General features: G+C 44.1%; 1 protein-coding gene across 6 annotated transcripts in view; it reads left to right on the top strand.

Moving 5' to 3' along the window:
- The window catches only part of Eif4e3 (eukaryotic translation initiation factor 4E family member 3), a 244052-nt gene that overhangs the window by 37598 nt on the left and 189260 nt on the right, over nt 1-17194 (top strand). For 4 of the 6 annotated variants that reach the window (XM_052174428.1, XM_052174426.1, XM_052174429.1 and 1 more), the window contains exon 6: nt 1444-1599. In XM_052174428.1, the coding sequence (XP_052030388.1) occupies nt 1444-1599 (156 nt within the window). Of the gene's footprint in view, nt 1-1443; nt 1600-2053; nt 2074-6835; nt 7205-17194 lie in introns of those variants that run through there. The other 2 variants (XM_052174430.1, XM_052174432.1) reach the window with 2 other exon arrangements.

Genomic DNA, 17194 nt, shown 5'->3' with positions numbered 1-17194 from the left:
TAGCTGTGACGATGCCTAGCAACAAGTCACAAAGGCATCACGTCCTTTCCACCAGTCTGTGTATTAAGGCACATTACATTAATGCCCTTTGCCCTCCAATCTTCCCTCCTCTCTCCCTTCTTTATAAGGTGCCATCCAAGTTGGTACAATCCAACTTTGAACACCATAGTCTAATTCTGTCTGCTTTTGAACACTTAGGTACATGTTCACAAGGTGTCAGAATGTAACACCATAGCCTTGATCAAATTAATTCATAAAGGAAACAGGCAGAGAGGAAGGCAGGGAAGAGCAAGGGGAATTATTTTACAGAAAATGGTTTCTTTCAGTAGACTGGGTATGCCACTATGTAAATCATATTAAATGGCAACATGTCCAGATGCCCAGGAAACAAGTAGAAAAACCAGTGGTGTGAACATCTCAGCCTATGGTTGATGGAAAATTAGGCAGCACGTATCAGCTAAAATTCCCTAATGGTAGCAATGCCTTTTCCTGCATGCTACATATTGGCACAGAGTGTGCAGATACGGAGAGCCGGCTCTGTTTCATGAATATGTGTGTCGTGAACGTGCCAAACTTGGAGCCAAAAGCTCAGTTTCTATCAGTTTGCTGCCACTTAATGTGGACAGAGCAGCTGCACAGGAGCATCCGGGTGCAGTGCAGTAGGTTCACCATCCAGCCGCCATGCTCCAGGGCATCCGTACTAACCCCACATTGGCTGAAGCCTCTGTTAATCAGTGTAGGTTGGCACCTAATGACCATCGGCTGGGTGGTGACGGTAGAGTGTCACTCAGAAGGTACTTAGTGCACCTGTCATGCTAACAGGTAGCTTTCAGCTCTTTAGCTCCTGGTTTAAGACCGTCAGAAGGGGGATTTCTAGAAGGAAGCACCAGAGAGAGGGCAGAGTAACTAGGAAAAGAGCAGACGGCACACCCAGAGCAGTGGAGCCGCTGGACACAGTCTGTGGACCAGAGGGGTTCGGAGGAGATCATGCTAACAGCCCCGAAGCATCTAGCGGCTTAGCAGGACGCCACAGAAAGTCTTACTGCTCTTAAGAGAGAGGGCCAGGCTTCAAGCAAAAAGTTCATCTGAGTTCACTTGGCTCTCAGAGGGCAGGGAATTATGCAACCTATTTTAGGAAGAGTCTCATCCAAACAGTCAGAAAGTGACAGAAAGCTTTGGGTAACATGTGAAAAGGGTAAAACGCCTTATCTGGGAGACTCATTTGGCCTGAACACTCTGTTTACTGAATCCCTGGCTAACTGCGCTGCGATGCTTGTAGCATCGGTACTGAGCTGACTTCCCTCAGCAACCCCACCAAAGCAGTCACTCAGGACAACTCCCCTTCCTCTCTGTAACCCACAGCTAGAGTGGTGGGTGCGGAGATGAGATCAGGCTAACTTGTCGACATTTACCCACTTCTTGCCTTTCCCCCTCTTCCCTCAGATGACGAGATTATAGGAGTCAGCGTGAGCGTTCGCGACCGAGAGGATGTCGTCCAGGTCTGGAATGTCAACGCCTCACTAGTGGGTGAAGCTACTGTGCTAGAGAAGATCCAGCAGCTCCTGCCCCACATATCTTTTAAAGCAGTGTTTTATAAACGTAAGTGCCCATTCCAGTCGCTGTTTCTGAGATTCTCCTGCCAGACTTGTAGCGATAGAAGCACATTGTGAATGAGGCAAAGGCAGAACTACCTGACACTCTACTCACACAGGCAACAGTACAACACAATGCTCTTTGAGTGTTTCTTTTTAAAATCAAGTTTAGTTTCAGAAATTAAAATGAGATTTTTTTTTCTTGCCCAAGTGCATGAATTGGAAAAGAAACCAACTATACATTGTATCCAGTATTTCAAATAGTTGAACCTGAACTTAAATTTGTCAGAGGAAATTCTATTCTGTTGGGAGTAATAATAAAAGCAAAGGAGAAAAGGCATTGAGTGAGCTGGCAGGCAGATGGCCACGCATCCCCCACACAGGAATTCATCATGGCTAACACACGGGGGAGCTCAGGGATAATTGACAGTTCTGCTGAAATGCTCCCTCTTCCTCCTCAGGGTGACTGTGGCAGAGTCACCAAGAGTTCCTTCCCATGCAGCGGTGCACACAACTCTTGGTGTGAGCAGTGTGTGGATCCATTGTTTCCATTGTGATGTATGTTCATCGCCTTTGTGTGCGCTTCACAGACACTCATCATTTTCATAATGAGAACATCTTAGTGTGTTTGAACCGGTATTTGATATAGTGAGTTACAGGAAATGATTGACAGCCCCTCACACATCTGTGAAGGATTTTCTATGTCCCAAACTGTTATGAGAGTTGCTAACTCATTTTTTTCTTACTATTGCATTTCATTGACTCTAAGGTGCTTTTGAGCATAATATACCCTACTGTTTTATTATTCAATGAAAGAAAAAAAAAACAATAAAGGGTTTTTAGTTAAACCAGGGTGAATTGTTAATTCTAGAGTTTTGGAGATTTGCTGGGGACAGAGGCATCTTAGACTCTCTGAAATATACGTCATCATTGTCTCATTAGTCTTGGTCCTTGTCAAGAGGCTAAAATTCAAAATTTGTGATTGCCCTAATGTTATAGCATCTATGAACAAACACCCAGGCCTCTCTGGGAGGAATTCTGTAGGCAACATTAAAGAATCAGGATCCACGCAGGGAGATAGATGGATCTCACTCTGTGCACTTAGGGGTGCCGATCCTCTGAATTATGATAGAAAGTTTAAAATGAAAGTGACAGAAATGCATCCTGGAGCGTTGCTCTTGGCTGTGCAGGGTGGAAGCAGAACAGGCACATGAGTACCATTCCTGTTCCTTGGGGACAGGTCAACTTTAGTTCACCCCAGATACCAATGTGCGTTCTGGCTTCCAGTCCATAAAATAACCAGCAGAAACTGCAGAAAGGAGCATGAGCCAGCGTCACGTTCAAGTGCGCCCATACTTGAGTGTGCCCAGCACTTGGCTGTTGTTGGGCTTTTACTGTCCTCATACAGTGTAACCTAAGCAGTCACAGATGCCCTGCTTTCACTCTCTCACCTGGGTATCCAGAAGGTTGGTCTCAGATGATCTCCAAGGTTCCTTCTGCTTTAGAATTCTGTGAACAAATTGACAGGCAGCAAACTGGTCAGCAGCTCAGCGTAAAGTCGGTATCCTCCTAGATATTTAGGGCCAAGGCATGCATAGTCACCTAAGAACGACCAAGGGCAGGCAGTTAGGTAGTTAGCACTGCTTAGCTGTTAGGGTAGCTGGAAAGAGGCATCCGGCTTAGGGGGACACCAAGCAAGGAGAAAGGAAATTGCACCCAGGCTGAATCAAAGCTGAACAGACACCCTGAAGGTAGTTAACATTGTCAGGTGTGTGAGTCAGAAGGAACTAGCTGCGGGTCTAGGCAGAGAACTGCTTTTAAATGACACACATTAACATTTAAAAGGTCAGACTGTGCAAATAAAAAATTGGAATTCCCTGTATTATTTGACATGAAGCAGGCTGTCCTTTCCTTGGTGTGGTTTCCAGCATGTGTTGTAGAAGTGATCTGGAAAAATGAGGTCTGGACAGAAACTGGCTCCAGGATGAGGACAGACCCGGGCGAGCTGGGCTACGAGTGGCCAGTCCGTACCATCTTAGGCTGGTTAGTGGGATCCTGGCCCTCTGGAGTCTGTAGAAGCCAGCTGGCCAGATGACAGAAATGAATCCCAGTTTACCCAGTCCTGGCCTCCAGCAGGCAGATGAGGAACTGGCCATTGGCCTCCATATGATTCCTTTTCTATCCAGATAGATGATCGGAATGAGAAAAACCATAATTTAAACTTGCACCCTCCTTGGTGCCATTAAGTTCCTTGGAGAGCCGAAGGCCCAAGGCCTTTCTTTGTGTGGTGTGAGTGTTATGGAGGGCAGGGGTGGGAGACCCCAGAACCAAAGCTGAGCCAGCCTCGGATCCCTCCTGTCTCAGTCCTGCCCTCAGCAGCAGAGAGCAGTCTCTACAGTTTCATATAATTGGGAAAAAGCAAAACTTTCTGTGACATGTAAAAATTGTATCAGTGTTAAGTCTGAGTACCTAGGAGCAGCTGGGTAGCATAAGGAAGCCTCCTTTGAGTCCATATTTTCTATGGCTTCTTCAGCACTCAGGAATTGCATGGATTACTACTAAAACAGCTGCTGGCTCTTAGATCTGAGAACAGTCCTCTAATTGTTGTCCCAGGGATGACAAACAGCCCACAGTGCTGCAGTGTACCTGCTGTCAAGTTCTGACCACTGACTGACTTCAGGGTTTCAGCTGTGGCTGTCCTGACCCCACACACCTCAAGATAAGACAAAGCTTTGCATCGTCACTGTCTTTGGATTCATAATTTGCAAATCCGCATTGCTGTCATCCTATGGTTCCTTACATTGACCCCGAAACATAGTATATCTCACTGAACACCAGTCTATGTTTTATTTAGTGTCTTCCCTAAAACATCTTTCTTAAAGACAAGAATTAGAGTTGGGGAGTAAACTCTTTAAGGGGACCCGAGTTCAATCCCCAGAACCCACACTTAAAAATAGCAAGGGGTGGGGCCAGAGGAGAGGGCTCAGCAGTTAGGATTGTGTACTACTCTTGCAAAGGACCTGAGTTTAGTTCTGGCACCCAGGACAGGTAGTTTACAACTGTTTGAAACTCCAGGCCCAGGGACTCTGACAACCAATTCTGGCCTTCGCAGGCACCTGCACTCATGTATACTACCCCTCCCCCAACACACAAGTACATGTAACCTAAAAATAAATCCTTAAAGGAGATCGCTAAGGCTGGAGAAATGGCTCAGCAACAGCACTTGCTACGAAAGCATGAGGACCTGAGTTCACATCCCAGCACGGGCAGAGCTGGGCATGACCACACACACTAACCCTGCACTGTGTGGACAGAGGCAGGAGCTCAAGGGTGCTCTCTGGCCCTAATCCTGCCCCAAGTTCAGTGAGAAAGCCTGTCCAAAGGAATTTGTCAGAGAGTGACAAAGCAGGGTACCCAGTGTCCTTCCACAACCTCTAGTCATGTGGTACAGGTATGTGCACCAGTACAATCAGGTGCACACACAGCATCTACATCTACACACCACATCTATGTATATAAAGATACACCACACACACACACACACACACACACCCCATATACCACATACCACATACACACACATACACTACACACACAGATACACACATACACTACATACACACGTATGTGCACGTATGTGACATCTACACACATTCACACACGTATTACATGCCATATACATACATATGCAGATACATATACACGCAGCGTGAACACCACATCTATATATACACACATACATACATGCACGATACACACACATACACATACAGAAAGCTGAGTTTGCTGGTATCTACATATAGCCCAGCCCTGGGAAGGTAGAGACAGGTGGCTCTCTTGGGCTTGCTGGCCAGGCTAGCCTTAGTCAATTCCAGGCCAGTGAGAGATCCCGTCTCCACACATATGATGGATAGCATCTGAGGAAGAGCAACCAAGGTTATTCTTTGCCTTCCTGGTCCTCTGACCCTTCCTCCCTCTGTCCCTCTCTCCCTCCCTTCCTCCAGTCCCATACTATCCCCTTCACATGCAAGAATACCTGCACATGCAGAAACATACCTAAATAAAGAAAATATTTTAAAAGTTAAATACTTAGTTAGAAACTTGAGCAGAGGTTAGGTCACCAATTCTAGTTGCCCTGGGAGTTAGGAGGTTTGTCCTTCTCACTGGTTTTCCAGATGCATTGCTGCTTGGAGTAGCTACCTGAGCTGATCTCAAAGGACAGCTAGCCTAGTTGTCCTTCCCCTCAGTAGTCTGTATTAAAAACAAGAGAAGGGGGAGTTGTGGAGGTAGAGGACTGATGGAGGTGGAGCACTCCTCATGGAGGTGGAGCACTCTTCATGGAGGTGGAGCACTCTTCATGGAGGTGGAGCACTCTTCATGGAGGTAGAATACTCCTCATGGAGGTAGAGCAATCTTCATGGAGGTGGAGCACTCCTCAGGGAGGTGGAACACTTAGTTGTGTCTCTCTCTATTGCCTAGAGGGGTATGTGGAAGCACTTGGGCTGAATAGCCCTGGCTATATCACACCTTGCTACATAACAACAGGTAGACAGACACCCCTCAGTCAGACTTGGCCCTTTGTGTTACAGCTAATATTGGGTGTCCCAGGGGTCTCCCATCTCCCAGTTTAAAAAGTTTTAAGTCTTTGAAAAGCATGCTTTTTTTTTTAATAGTCAGTTTCCTAATTAGTAATTCCACAAGACAAATCCTGAAAATCCCTGAGGTGCAGGCTGAGGGTTGGGAAAAATAATAGACCCATTGATTTTATGGAAGGTGATGAGAAGCAGGGGGCGTAATATAATTCCCACCCCCTCTCATGCGGTTCTGTTTTGTTTTGTGTTATTTTATTCTTGACGGTAGGCTAGTGCCTGGCTCTGTCTTGAGTCATAGGCCCCCCCTCTTCCCATGCATTTTTGTGGGGCTCCTTTTCCTTATAGCATGCCGTGAGCCCAGCATACTCTCCTCCTCGGCTTGGGTGGATGGGTCACGCCCCAGGCACCGCAAGAAGAAACAGGCAGCAAGCCCGTGGCCTGTTTATTCCTTGTTTTAATTTTCATTATTACGTTTCTCAGGAAATGCACGCCTTAGTTAACAGTTACTGGAAAAAAAAAAGAGGAAACAAAAGGTATTTGAGTTCTAGCCAACATCTGGGGAAGCTGAATGAGATGCTAGAGGAGGTTGGCCCGGCCTTTGCTTAAAGTTTTCTTTCCTTCTTTTCTTTTTTGTTTCTTTCTGTCCTTTAGCCCATGAAGAGCATCATGCTTTTGAAGGTGGACGTGGAAAACACTAATTGCACTCTGTAAAGAATTCTTTGTCCTTTGCTGATTGGTTTTGGAAACGGTCTTAACAGGAGGGAGAGTGAAGAGGAGACTTGCCGAAGCCCGATGCTGGTCCATTTAGAGTGGGTTTCTGTCCTGGCAGACCGCGCGGGCGCCGGGCGCTTAGGACTCAAAGTGCCAGGGGGGTGGGAGAATGTGTGGGTCTCTGCCATCGCATTACTTGCTTTAAAAATAAAGGAAGAGGAAGAGAGAGAGAGAGAAAGAGAGAGAGAAAGGGAGAAGAGAGAGAGAGAGAGAGAGAGAGAGAGAGAGAGAGAGAGAGAGAGAGAGAGAAAGAGAGAAGGAAGAACAAACTTTTTTTAAAAGCTTTCCAAATTCTCTGGGGGTTTTCCACACTCTTTCCCTCTCCCATACGATTCCTTATTCAGGGTAATTATTGTTTTCTGCATACCCTTTCACTGAGGCATAAGAATTGGGTTTCCCCTTCAGTGACTCTACTGTACCTTGTTAAGGAACATCTGCATAATCGCCACAGGACTGCCTGTGAAGCCACAGGGCGCCCGTCCGGAGCCTAAGCCTGGCCAAACCCCTTTTCTGATAAATTGTTGTGACACTTCCCTGCATACTGTGAGCTGGGCATTGTTCCTTTTGTGTGTGTGTGCCATAGAAAGCATGCTCATTGACGGCACACACATCTTAAAACCCCTTTAAAAAGCAGTATAAGGAAAAGAAATTGTTGGTTTGCCTAACAGGAAAACGTTAATCCCAATTGGGTGTCAGACTCCAAATCAGACTCTAGGCTTTGGGGCCCTCTGTGCAAGTATTTCTAACCAGAATTCTCAACCGGACCTTCTCAACAAAAGCCTGTCCTGAGAGGAAACCTAATCTCCCTGATTCATAGAGGAGGCCATGTGTATTCCTCAGACAGCATAAAGCTTCTTCCCAGCTTTGCAACATGTTTACCCAAACCAATTCTCACAGCTTTTGTTAAGTGGGCCCTCTTTTTTGGGGGGGAGGGGCTGTCACGTGTCCTTTCTGAATACTGATGGCTTTCCCCTTCATCTGCACACTTACAGGAAGTGCCCTGCCATTCACACAGCTGCCCCTGAGTGCACCTCATTCCTGTGGACTGTGCTATTAGATACTGGATTATACTACCACAGAAATAGTGGTTTCAGTAGAAGGAAACCGGTCAGAGTATCACAGCTCCTCCCAGATGCTCCTGGTTCCCTCGCAGCTTTGCCACGCCCCCTGGTAATTTTCCTTCAGAAAGGGCCGCTCTCTTATTGGCTTGGGTTTAGAGCCCCAGGCCAGTTTGCAGCTTCTATACTTCTCAAAAGGGCAAGTTTTTAATTCCCCTTGCACTGTGGGAAGGAGAGTTGGGGTTACTCTAAGCCTTCTACATGCCTTTGTAAATCCCATTCCCCACTCAGATATTTCAGATGGCTCTCGGTAACATCTGCTTATAAGAAGTCATGGCCTCCCCTTGCATTGCTAAACACGCAGCCAAAATAGCTAGCAGTCAGAGTTTAAGAGGTACTTCTTTCCCAAACTTAAGTCCCTCAACAGTTTCACTCATAAGGGTTTTGGATCCTTCTAGAAAAGTCCCAGGATGTGTTTGTCTAAATGACGTGCATTTCTCTGAACAGTTTCTAAACTTGTTTTAAAACTATAACTCAAGGACTTTGACACTTATTCTAGACACGAAATTCCTTTTTATAATATAAGTATTTTTCTGACAGATTAGCACAAAGGATATAATTGACTTCAATATTATAATTGTCATATATATTTCCATAAGTAAATAAATTTTGAAAAATTTTTATTTTTGAACTTTATTTAAAGCATTTGTGGTAACATTCAAATTTTGCATGTATGTAGCTTTTGAAGTAAAAATAAAATAAAATAAATAGGAATGTTAGGCTTATGTTAATGCTTTCGAGTTTCTATTGTTTATGAACATAAAACATGACAGCCATACAAAGTAGTTGGTTTGTTATTTTGTTTTTATTTTTTTATTATTTATTTATTTATTTATTTATTTTGTCCCAGTGAACTTTTGCAACTGTTTCTCTTTGGGTAAACTAACCGTGAGAAGGATTTAACCTGCCTAATGTTCAGAAGCTGACTCTGAATCACTTCGAGTAGGTTTTGTCAACTTTTGCTTTGGAAACTGTTTTAATTGAACATTTAGGCCTGAGTGGCCGAGTACTAAGCTGACCGAAGCAATTGAAAGCCTTCCATTGCCTCCTGACAGAAGCTGGCGCTTGGGGAGGTAGAGGCAACATTTGGGACCCATGACTCAGTGTCAGAGCAGCTCAACCATCTTGGTAGCTGCTGGGACAAGTGGAGAATCCAGTAGAATCTTGGTCCTCCAGCGAAGCCCTGCAGGTGCAGCCCTGTCTACTCTGCAAAGTGCTGCACAGAAACCAAGGGGTTTGCATCCTTCTCCTGTGAGTCTGTGAGGCGAGCCCAGAAATCTGGCTGAAACCAGTGTGTTTTCTTCTCCATCCTCCAACCCCTTGATTGCTATAGTATAGGCTCTTGTCTACACTGGGAGAGATGCACCTGCTCAATCAGGACAAGTAGGAGGACTTGTCCCAGCAGCATTTCCACGAATTTTGTAAGCACTTTCTGAAAGTTTTTTAGGTTTTTCTTTTCTCCCTAGCTCTCTCCTATTTCTGAACTGACCCAACAAACCTGCAGTGCTGTAATTTAATTCTTGGTTCCCCATGACAGACAACAAACATGAGAAGGAAAACAAGACCCTGAGAAAACTGTAAGGTTAAGTACTAGACTGTTCTTAGCCCTCCTTCCTTTGCTTTAGCATGCCTGCACACTGTAAACACAGTCATAAAACTTCACCATCAGAAGGCACTTTAGATGTTAACTGCGTCCAGTAGACACAATATACTGTATAGCAGCAGCTGATCCGTGCGTGACTGAAGTGTGGAGATCTAGCCATCAGGAGAGCTGGGCATTGAAGCCTGTGGACTGTGATCTACACAGGCTTCTGTGTAGGGAAGACAGCGGCATGTGTCAGCCTGTCCTGTCCAAGTCATCCTGGCCAGCTCTGAGCCTCTGACCCACTCTGGCTAGTGTAACAACACATACTCAGATATCCTCATGACCCCAGCTTCGATCTCACTCCCTCTCCTGACCGAATGGCATTAGATTTGGGGTCTAGAGACCACTGCAGTGTGACAGATGCTCCACTCTCCCTGGATTCCAACTTTCCTATTGCACACAAAACTGACAGCGTTTGCAGCGATCACATGGTGGCGCTGCCTTCCAGCTGACAGTTCTGGGCCGTGGTCCTGCTATGTGTGTGGCATTATTTTAAGAGCTTGCTGCCTGCTGCTCTAGGTCTACAAAACTTTCTTTAGAGAGCATACAAATCATATTTAGAGATAGACATTTAATTCTCATATGCCTAATAAGAAAAAAAATCACAGACAGAATGCTCTAGACACACTTTTAAAAATCTCAGCTCCCAGTCTTTCCTTGGCTGTTTTAGTACTTATGAATGGAAAAAAAAAATGAAAATCCACATAAGAGTATAGGGAATGTTTTATCAATATTTGATTAGTATGGCTAACGATAACAAACTATTAGGATTTTTTTCTTTTTAGATATAGAATGCTTTTAAGAATGCAAATTCCCCTTCCCTTCCCCTTCCCCGTGTGAAAGAAAAGAACAGTGCCTTATGTGGTTTCTGCATCACCTTAACTTACTCTTAAGAGTTTGGAAGACTCACAGAGTAAAAAGGGTGTGTGTGTGGAGAACAAACAGAAAAATGCCTTAGAAATGAGTGTACAAGGCAGTCAGGTGGGTTCCTGCCTCAAGAAAAACCCTAAACTGATTCCTTAACCATCTAACTAGACACTGAAGGTTAGCGTTTGATTTGTTTTTATCTTGCATATGAATGAACATGAGTTCTTACATTTCGTTAATCTGCTGAGGCCAGAAGTCTTCATCCTTCATGGTGGTGACATGACTCATAATTTTAAAGAGATCCCAAGGACATGGAATTTGAGAGTGGAAGGGACCTTTGAGATCATCCACCAGTGCGTCTGACTGCTTAGCAGAAGGACCACTGCAGTGCTAGCTTATCCAGTATATTCTCCTGCTACACCCGGGAGCTTTGGGTATCTGCAGTTTGAGCTAGCACCCTGGAACTCTGATGAAGGAAGGTCTTGAGGCCTTAAGACTTTTGAGAACCTCCAATTATATCCAACTTCTGCATACTACTGGTGAGGACCCCCACCCAAGATACCCTGATAGCAGGGTATAACCCCAACAGTCTTCCAAAAGCCACTACTCAAAGGGAGGATACTCATAAATAAAAATGTTATTGCTAGGGCCACAGCGATCATAAGTAACCTGTTTCTGGAAGTCCATAATATAGACCTTTAATACAGAGCCGTGGCTTTTCTCTTTTCTAAATAACATTCCAGCCTGTTAAGAGAAGAAAAATTAATGTTCAGAAAAAAGTAGCTCCTCCATATGTGCAGTAACTACTTTTCTATAATGTCTTATGGCATCTGGGTTCAGCATCATTGAACAAGATTAAATGAATGTTACAGAGCTATAAAAGCGCATGTAAAATACCGCAAAACTGTTCGGAGGACTATCAAAGTAGCCTGGGAATGAGTTTCCACTAAAATTAATTGTCACTTTCTAAACGTAGCTTAGCCAAGCTGTTACTAAACTGGAGGGAGTCTTTAATACATACAAGTGTTAAAAAGAATCAAATAGGCACTCCCCAAAGCATGCGGATGGGAGACAAAGGTCATCATGAAGTCAATGCTTTTTGTCTGTCATTGCTACTGAAATTTATAGTCTCATTGTATCTGTGTGTGTCAGATGTGCTTATTAGAATATCCAATAAACTGACCTTTGGATATTCTATGCTCTGTGTCCTTCTGAAATCATGGGTTTACAGGAATGTGTGTTACATGTTATTGTTTTGGTTGCTGCCTGACCAAAAAAAAAAAAAAAAAGAGGGGGTATTCATTCAGTGAAACACAACATTTCCAGTTTTACCTTTGAACATTAAAGTTGGATTCTTTTTTTTCTTTGAACATCTGTTTGGGAAGACTTGTTTATTTGGGATTTGTTAAACTGGCAACTTTGTGTTACAGAATGATTCTGAAATTGATGTTTCTGAGTTTCTGGTAGGAAATTAGTGTATCTGTTGTTACATGCTTAAAAACAGATTAATGATTACATTTATTAAAAACTGTAAAAGGATAAAGTAGAGTGTAGCTTTATCGCTTCATATATTAAATGACGACTATTGAAGACTTTGGATACGTTTTTAACACACGTGTAAGCTTACTAGTCCTAAGTGATGTTGTTCTGGGAATGTGTATTGAATTCCCTTCAGATTTCTCAGACTAATCAGGTACCCAGGCTTTCAGCCACTGTATGTGTTCTTAAGCACTGTTGATGCTGGCTCCTTGGTATATTCACTTACACTGAGTCACCATGGCCTCACACTTATCCCCCCTCCAACCCGGGAGCCTTTTTTCCCCTTTGAATTAGCATACAAGAAAATATCAAATGTAAACTCCTTGCACACACTTCAGCTGGAGGCATCTAGCAACATTTGCCTCACGTTTAAAATCTTATCGGTGGCTTGCAAGTGATTCATTCTTTCAAGCTGTCTTACCTGTGTAAGCCAAACCAGGTTTGCTTGCCTCATGTTGCGGGTGTGCCTGCAGTCCTCCCCCACCTTCCGCCACCCCATATTATACCATCTGTGCCCTGTGCAGTCTGGGACCCTTTCACATCTGGCTACAAGCTGGTGTAATGCCCTTCCTTTTGATCTGGTCTCATCTAGTGATTTGCTCAGTATTTTTAAGGTCAGACTGAAAACTTTTTCTGTTCTAGTTATTTTCGATTTTATATCTCTGTGTGTTTGATGTTCAGATACATGGAAAGTTGCTTCTATAAGGCAGTAATTTTTATTCCAGCCTTTTGCAGCGGTAAGGTAAGTCGAGCCTGTATTCTCCTCACTCAAAAATGTACTGATTTATATGTTTGGTACAATGTTTATTCATACCAGAGTCTTGGCTGTTCTTGCATCTGGGACTCTATTGCGGTGACTTTATTACATCCCTTCTTTTTTCCAGAAAAAAGAATTTAGAGTGTGCTTAAGAGCTACTATTTCTCTCGATTCTGAGATCTTTATTCATCTGTTGCCACTAATTCTTGCTCAGGATGTGGGTACTTGTGATTTAAAGAAAAAAAATACCTTCCATTTTCTGGGTTTAAAATCTCATGTGGTTTTATTATCGCTATCTTAATTGCATTTCAAATATATAAGCAGTGGTTGTCATAATCCTGTTTATTTCAGCACAAGGCACAGCACAACTTTCTACCAAATGGCTCTAATGTGCGCAGAGCCCCTTGGCAGTGCCGGAGTGTAGTGGGTTCTATGTGATTCCTTGTCTCTGATTCAGGGAATGAATGCAGTTGCCCTAGGACTCATTTTGGCCTCGGGGGGAAACATTTTGCATATTCAAATTCTTTTTTTTTTAACCTTTTATTTAGAATAGCTTAAGTACATTAAGTCCATTACTTTTCTTTCTCTTTGGGTGCTACAGTTTGTGTAAAGTTTTCCCACTTCACCAAGCAAAATGAATTAATTCTTCCTTTCTGGTTGCATAACACATCCTTCAGAACAAACAGAAACACACAAAAACTCTCCTGTCTTCCACTCATGTCTACAGTTTCCTGTCTCCCTGCACAAGCAGATGATTTCAAGCTTGTATACGTGATACCCAGTTAATTTTTAACACAGCAAATTTAATGAAATCTGTGAGGGGCAGGGAAAGACACAGAGGCTGTAAAATCTAGTGCCTCCTTATACTGGGGTCTGCTCGCCCTGAGAATACTGTTGCTTTGTCATTTAGTGGGCCCGTTTTGAAACTTGTTGTTCAATGTTTGGTTAGCAGAAGTTCTGCCTTCCCACCTCACACACAATGCTCAGGAGGCCAAGACCATGCGCACATGCCTTTTCTTCTTCAGTGACTGACTCAGTGTGATGATTACTGTTAAGAAAAGAAGACAAAACAAAAGAAACTTTTAAGTGCCTCCACTAGTGAATGCATTAAAATAAAAATTCTGGAATCCTACAAGCTGATAGGTCTTTTGTTAGAGGAAGAAAAGGAAACAGTAGCTTTTACAAGGCTCAGCAAGTTCAAATATATATCATTGAAATATATTTCTATTTCCCATCATCTGCCTAGGCCACGGTGCTGACTAGCTTGTTCCTTGCCAGAGAAAATAAGTTTAAATCATAAGCGTATTTAACTAGCAAGCATAAATCATAAGCCTTTCTAACCGTAAGCATGTTGAACTTTGTACAGTTTGTACAGATGGTGTGGCTGACTCTGTGCCCCTCCCCACGGTGAGGATGTGGACAGGCTCCTACTCCCCAATTTCCTGTGTAGCTCAGGGAACTGAAACCATTTGTTTTACTGCGCCTACAGGATTCTGTAAAGGTTGGACCCAGAGTGAGGTTTAACGGGATCCTCCTTTCCACTGAAGAATGATGGGGGTGAAGGTGGACTCCCTTTGGAAGCTATATCCCCAAAGTACCCCCACTCACAAAGGACAAGACGCTGGGTCTTTTTAAAAACATGTCTTCTTTTAAAACAGAACAACAACAACACAGCATCATAGGGTAAAAAAAATGCTAGCAGAGATTTATGGGTTTCAAAGAGCAACTTCTAGGAGTTTGACCCTGGAAGTTTTTCGGACAATGTACACAAAATTCTTCTTGTGTCTTGTAAGCCCCGGCTGACCCTATGAGTCGATGTCTGGGTGAAGTTCAGCTTTGGCTATAGCTATGGCTGGGTTCATATGCTCATCAGCATGGAGAGTGGCAGTAATAATGATGGCCCGTGTGGACTGGCATGCCATCGAAGCACATGGATGATGTCCCCTTACTATTACTCCCATTTTTTGTATGTGGAAGTGAAGGTTAAGACAGGTGAGGAACTTGGCCAAGGTTGGACAGTGAGTCCACTGCAGAGCTCAGCTGTGTCTCTGTTACTTTCCCAAATTACCATGGATCCAGCCTGTTTTAAAGCCAGGGCCTTGATAAACATTGAAGATTCCAAAAAGCAAGATTCCTTATGGGCTCACTTCTTTTTAAATCTATAGCTTTAAAAAAATTTTTAAAAATGGAAGAGTTGCTGGCCTCATCCAAAATATTCATATTACAGATGAGGCCATGACCCAGAAACGTGGGGTGACTGCATAAAGTCACACAAGCAGTGTGTGGAAGGGTCACAGCTGGATCCCCAAGCCTCCTGCCTGAAAGCCAGGGTCCCAGCTTTTACTTTGATGCCTCATCCCAACCCCCAAAAAAGTATCCATTTTCTCACCTGCTTTGCAGCAGATCCTGTGAGCAGATCAGTCTTGAAAATAGTTTCCATTCCGGCCCCCTCTCTGCACTTGCTTATTTTCTCCAGGTTTTAACGGGGAATTAAAAACACTTCCATTTGAAGCTTGCTTTTCTGTCTCACTTATTGAGTGCCCAATCTGTAGACGCACATGCCTAACACTCTTCCCAGAAGAATGTACAAGAATCACACGTTTGACTGCTGTGGATGGCAGGTGAAAAAGAATTACTGCCGTAGTGTGGAGGCCCTTAAACATGTTCACGGCCAGCACTGGATTATCCCAGCACAGATGGATCAGGCACAGCCCCCTCTTCCTCTGCTTACTGGTGACCTTTAGCTGTTTGTGTCTTGTGAGTGCTTCTGTTAGAGACTGGAAAGAACAGAGATGCTATGACTTGGTTTCTTGACCAGAGAGGACTGGGGTCCTGATTAAAGTTTTATCAGTTTGTCCAGTTAAGGCCGCAGAATGATGGGTTGTAGGAGACTCTGAAGGGAACACACCTGGGATGCACAGCTTGGCCTTGGTTGTGAACAGTCTGAGAGCAAACTGGTGGTCATGCAGGGAGCTTAATTATTGGGTTGAAATCCTGTTAGCTGGTGCCTAGAGCGAGCTACTCACCAGCTCTGAGTCACCGGGTTCCTCATCTTTAGAGGGAGAAATCAGCTGCTTAGAGACAAATAGCATAGTGGGGGGAGGGGGGATGCAGCTGGGACTCAGCTCTTGGTAGGAATTAGCAGAAGGCACTTCTCAGGGTTTGTCCCCAATGGGTGATACAAGGACACTTGCTCACTTGACACTTGAGGCTCTGACCCTGCTCACCTGGTGAGGATCCCCGAGAGTCTTTGCTGGCAGTGTTCTAGCCAAACCTGTGTTCTGCTTCTGTGCTCATCTGTGTATCCAACTCATGCCATTCAGGGAAAAACAAATTGTCCCCTTGGGTGGATTCTGGGGAATCTGCTTTCCAAGTTGATTTGCCATGAGTGAGTTTAAAATATAAGCGAACTTTCCAATTAATTATTTCTCGAAAAATATTATTGGCATTTTTTGGAACTATGCAAAAGAAGCTTGGTGTATGAATGTCTTCTAGGCTGAACGAATTCTTGGAGAAGTGTTAAGTTCCTTGTTTTCCACTGTGAATTATAGGCACCGAAGCATATAACTGTGAGGTAACTGCTGCATAGTCATAAGGTTCTTTGGATTATGTGACTGCTATTATTTTTTGTCGTTGTCTATATATGTGCATGCCAAGGCCAAAGGGCAACCCAGGGTGGTCCTCAAGAGCTGTCCGTCTTGTTTTTTCCCTGGTACACAAGGCTAGCCAATGAGCCCCCATGAGCCTGCTAGTTGCTGCCTTCCCAGTGCTTACTACTACTACATGTGGCTTTTTATTGTGTGTCGGGGAGATTGAACTCAGGTCTGAAAGCACGCACGGCAAGCATTTTCCTGACTGAGTCATCTACCCCCAGGCTCCGACATGCATTTATCTTAGTCCCTGACAGTGTAAAGGAAAACCGATGGGCATTTCTATAGCACAGTTCTATATGCTGTATTGAGTCATTCCTTCATCAAGCGATTGCTGACCAGCTGTGCTGTGCTAGGCCCCCGAAATTGTAAACATAAACATCGAATCCTCTCTGCTTCATGGAGCTTACAACTTAGACACTTGAGAGACAGCATTAAAATAGACCCGCTAGCTGGGCAATGGTGGCACGTGTCTTTAACTCCCAGTATGCAGGAAATAGACGCAGGTGAGGACGCAGGAAATAGATCGCTGAGTCCAAGACCAGCTTGGTCTGCAGAGTGAGGTCCAGGACAGCCAGGGCTACACAGAGAAACCTTGGTCTTGAAAAACCACCCCCACCTCCCCAAAAAGCCACTAGACCCTAAGAAGAGGAAAAAAAATAA

This window comes from Apodemus sylvaticus, chromosome 2 (genome assembly GCF_947179515.1).
Source record: "Apodemus sylvaticus chromosome 2, mApoSyl1.1, whole genome shotgun sequence".
Taxonomy (NCBI): Eukaryota; Metazoa; Chordata; class Mammalia; order Rodentia; family Muridae; genus Apodemus; species Apodemus sylvaticus.
Note: the sequence above shows the minus strand (reverse complement) of the source record. Positions and strands in the feature narration are given on the sequence as shown.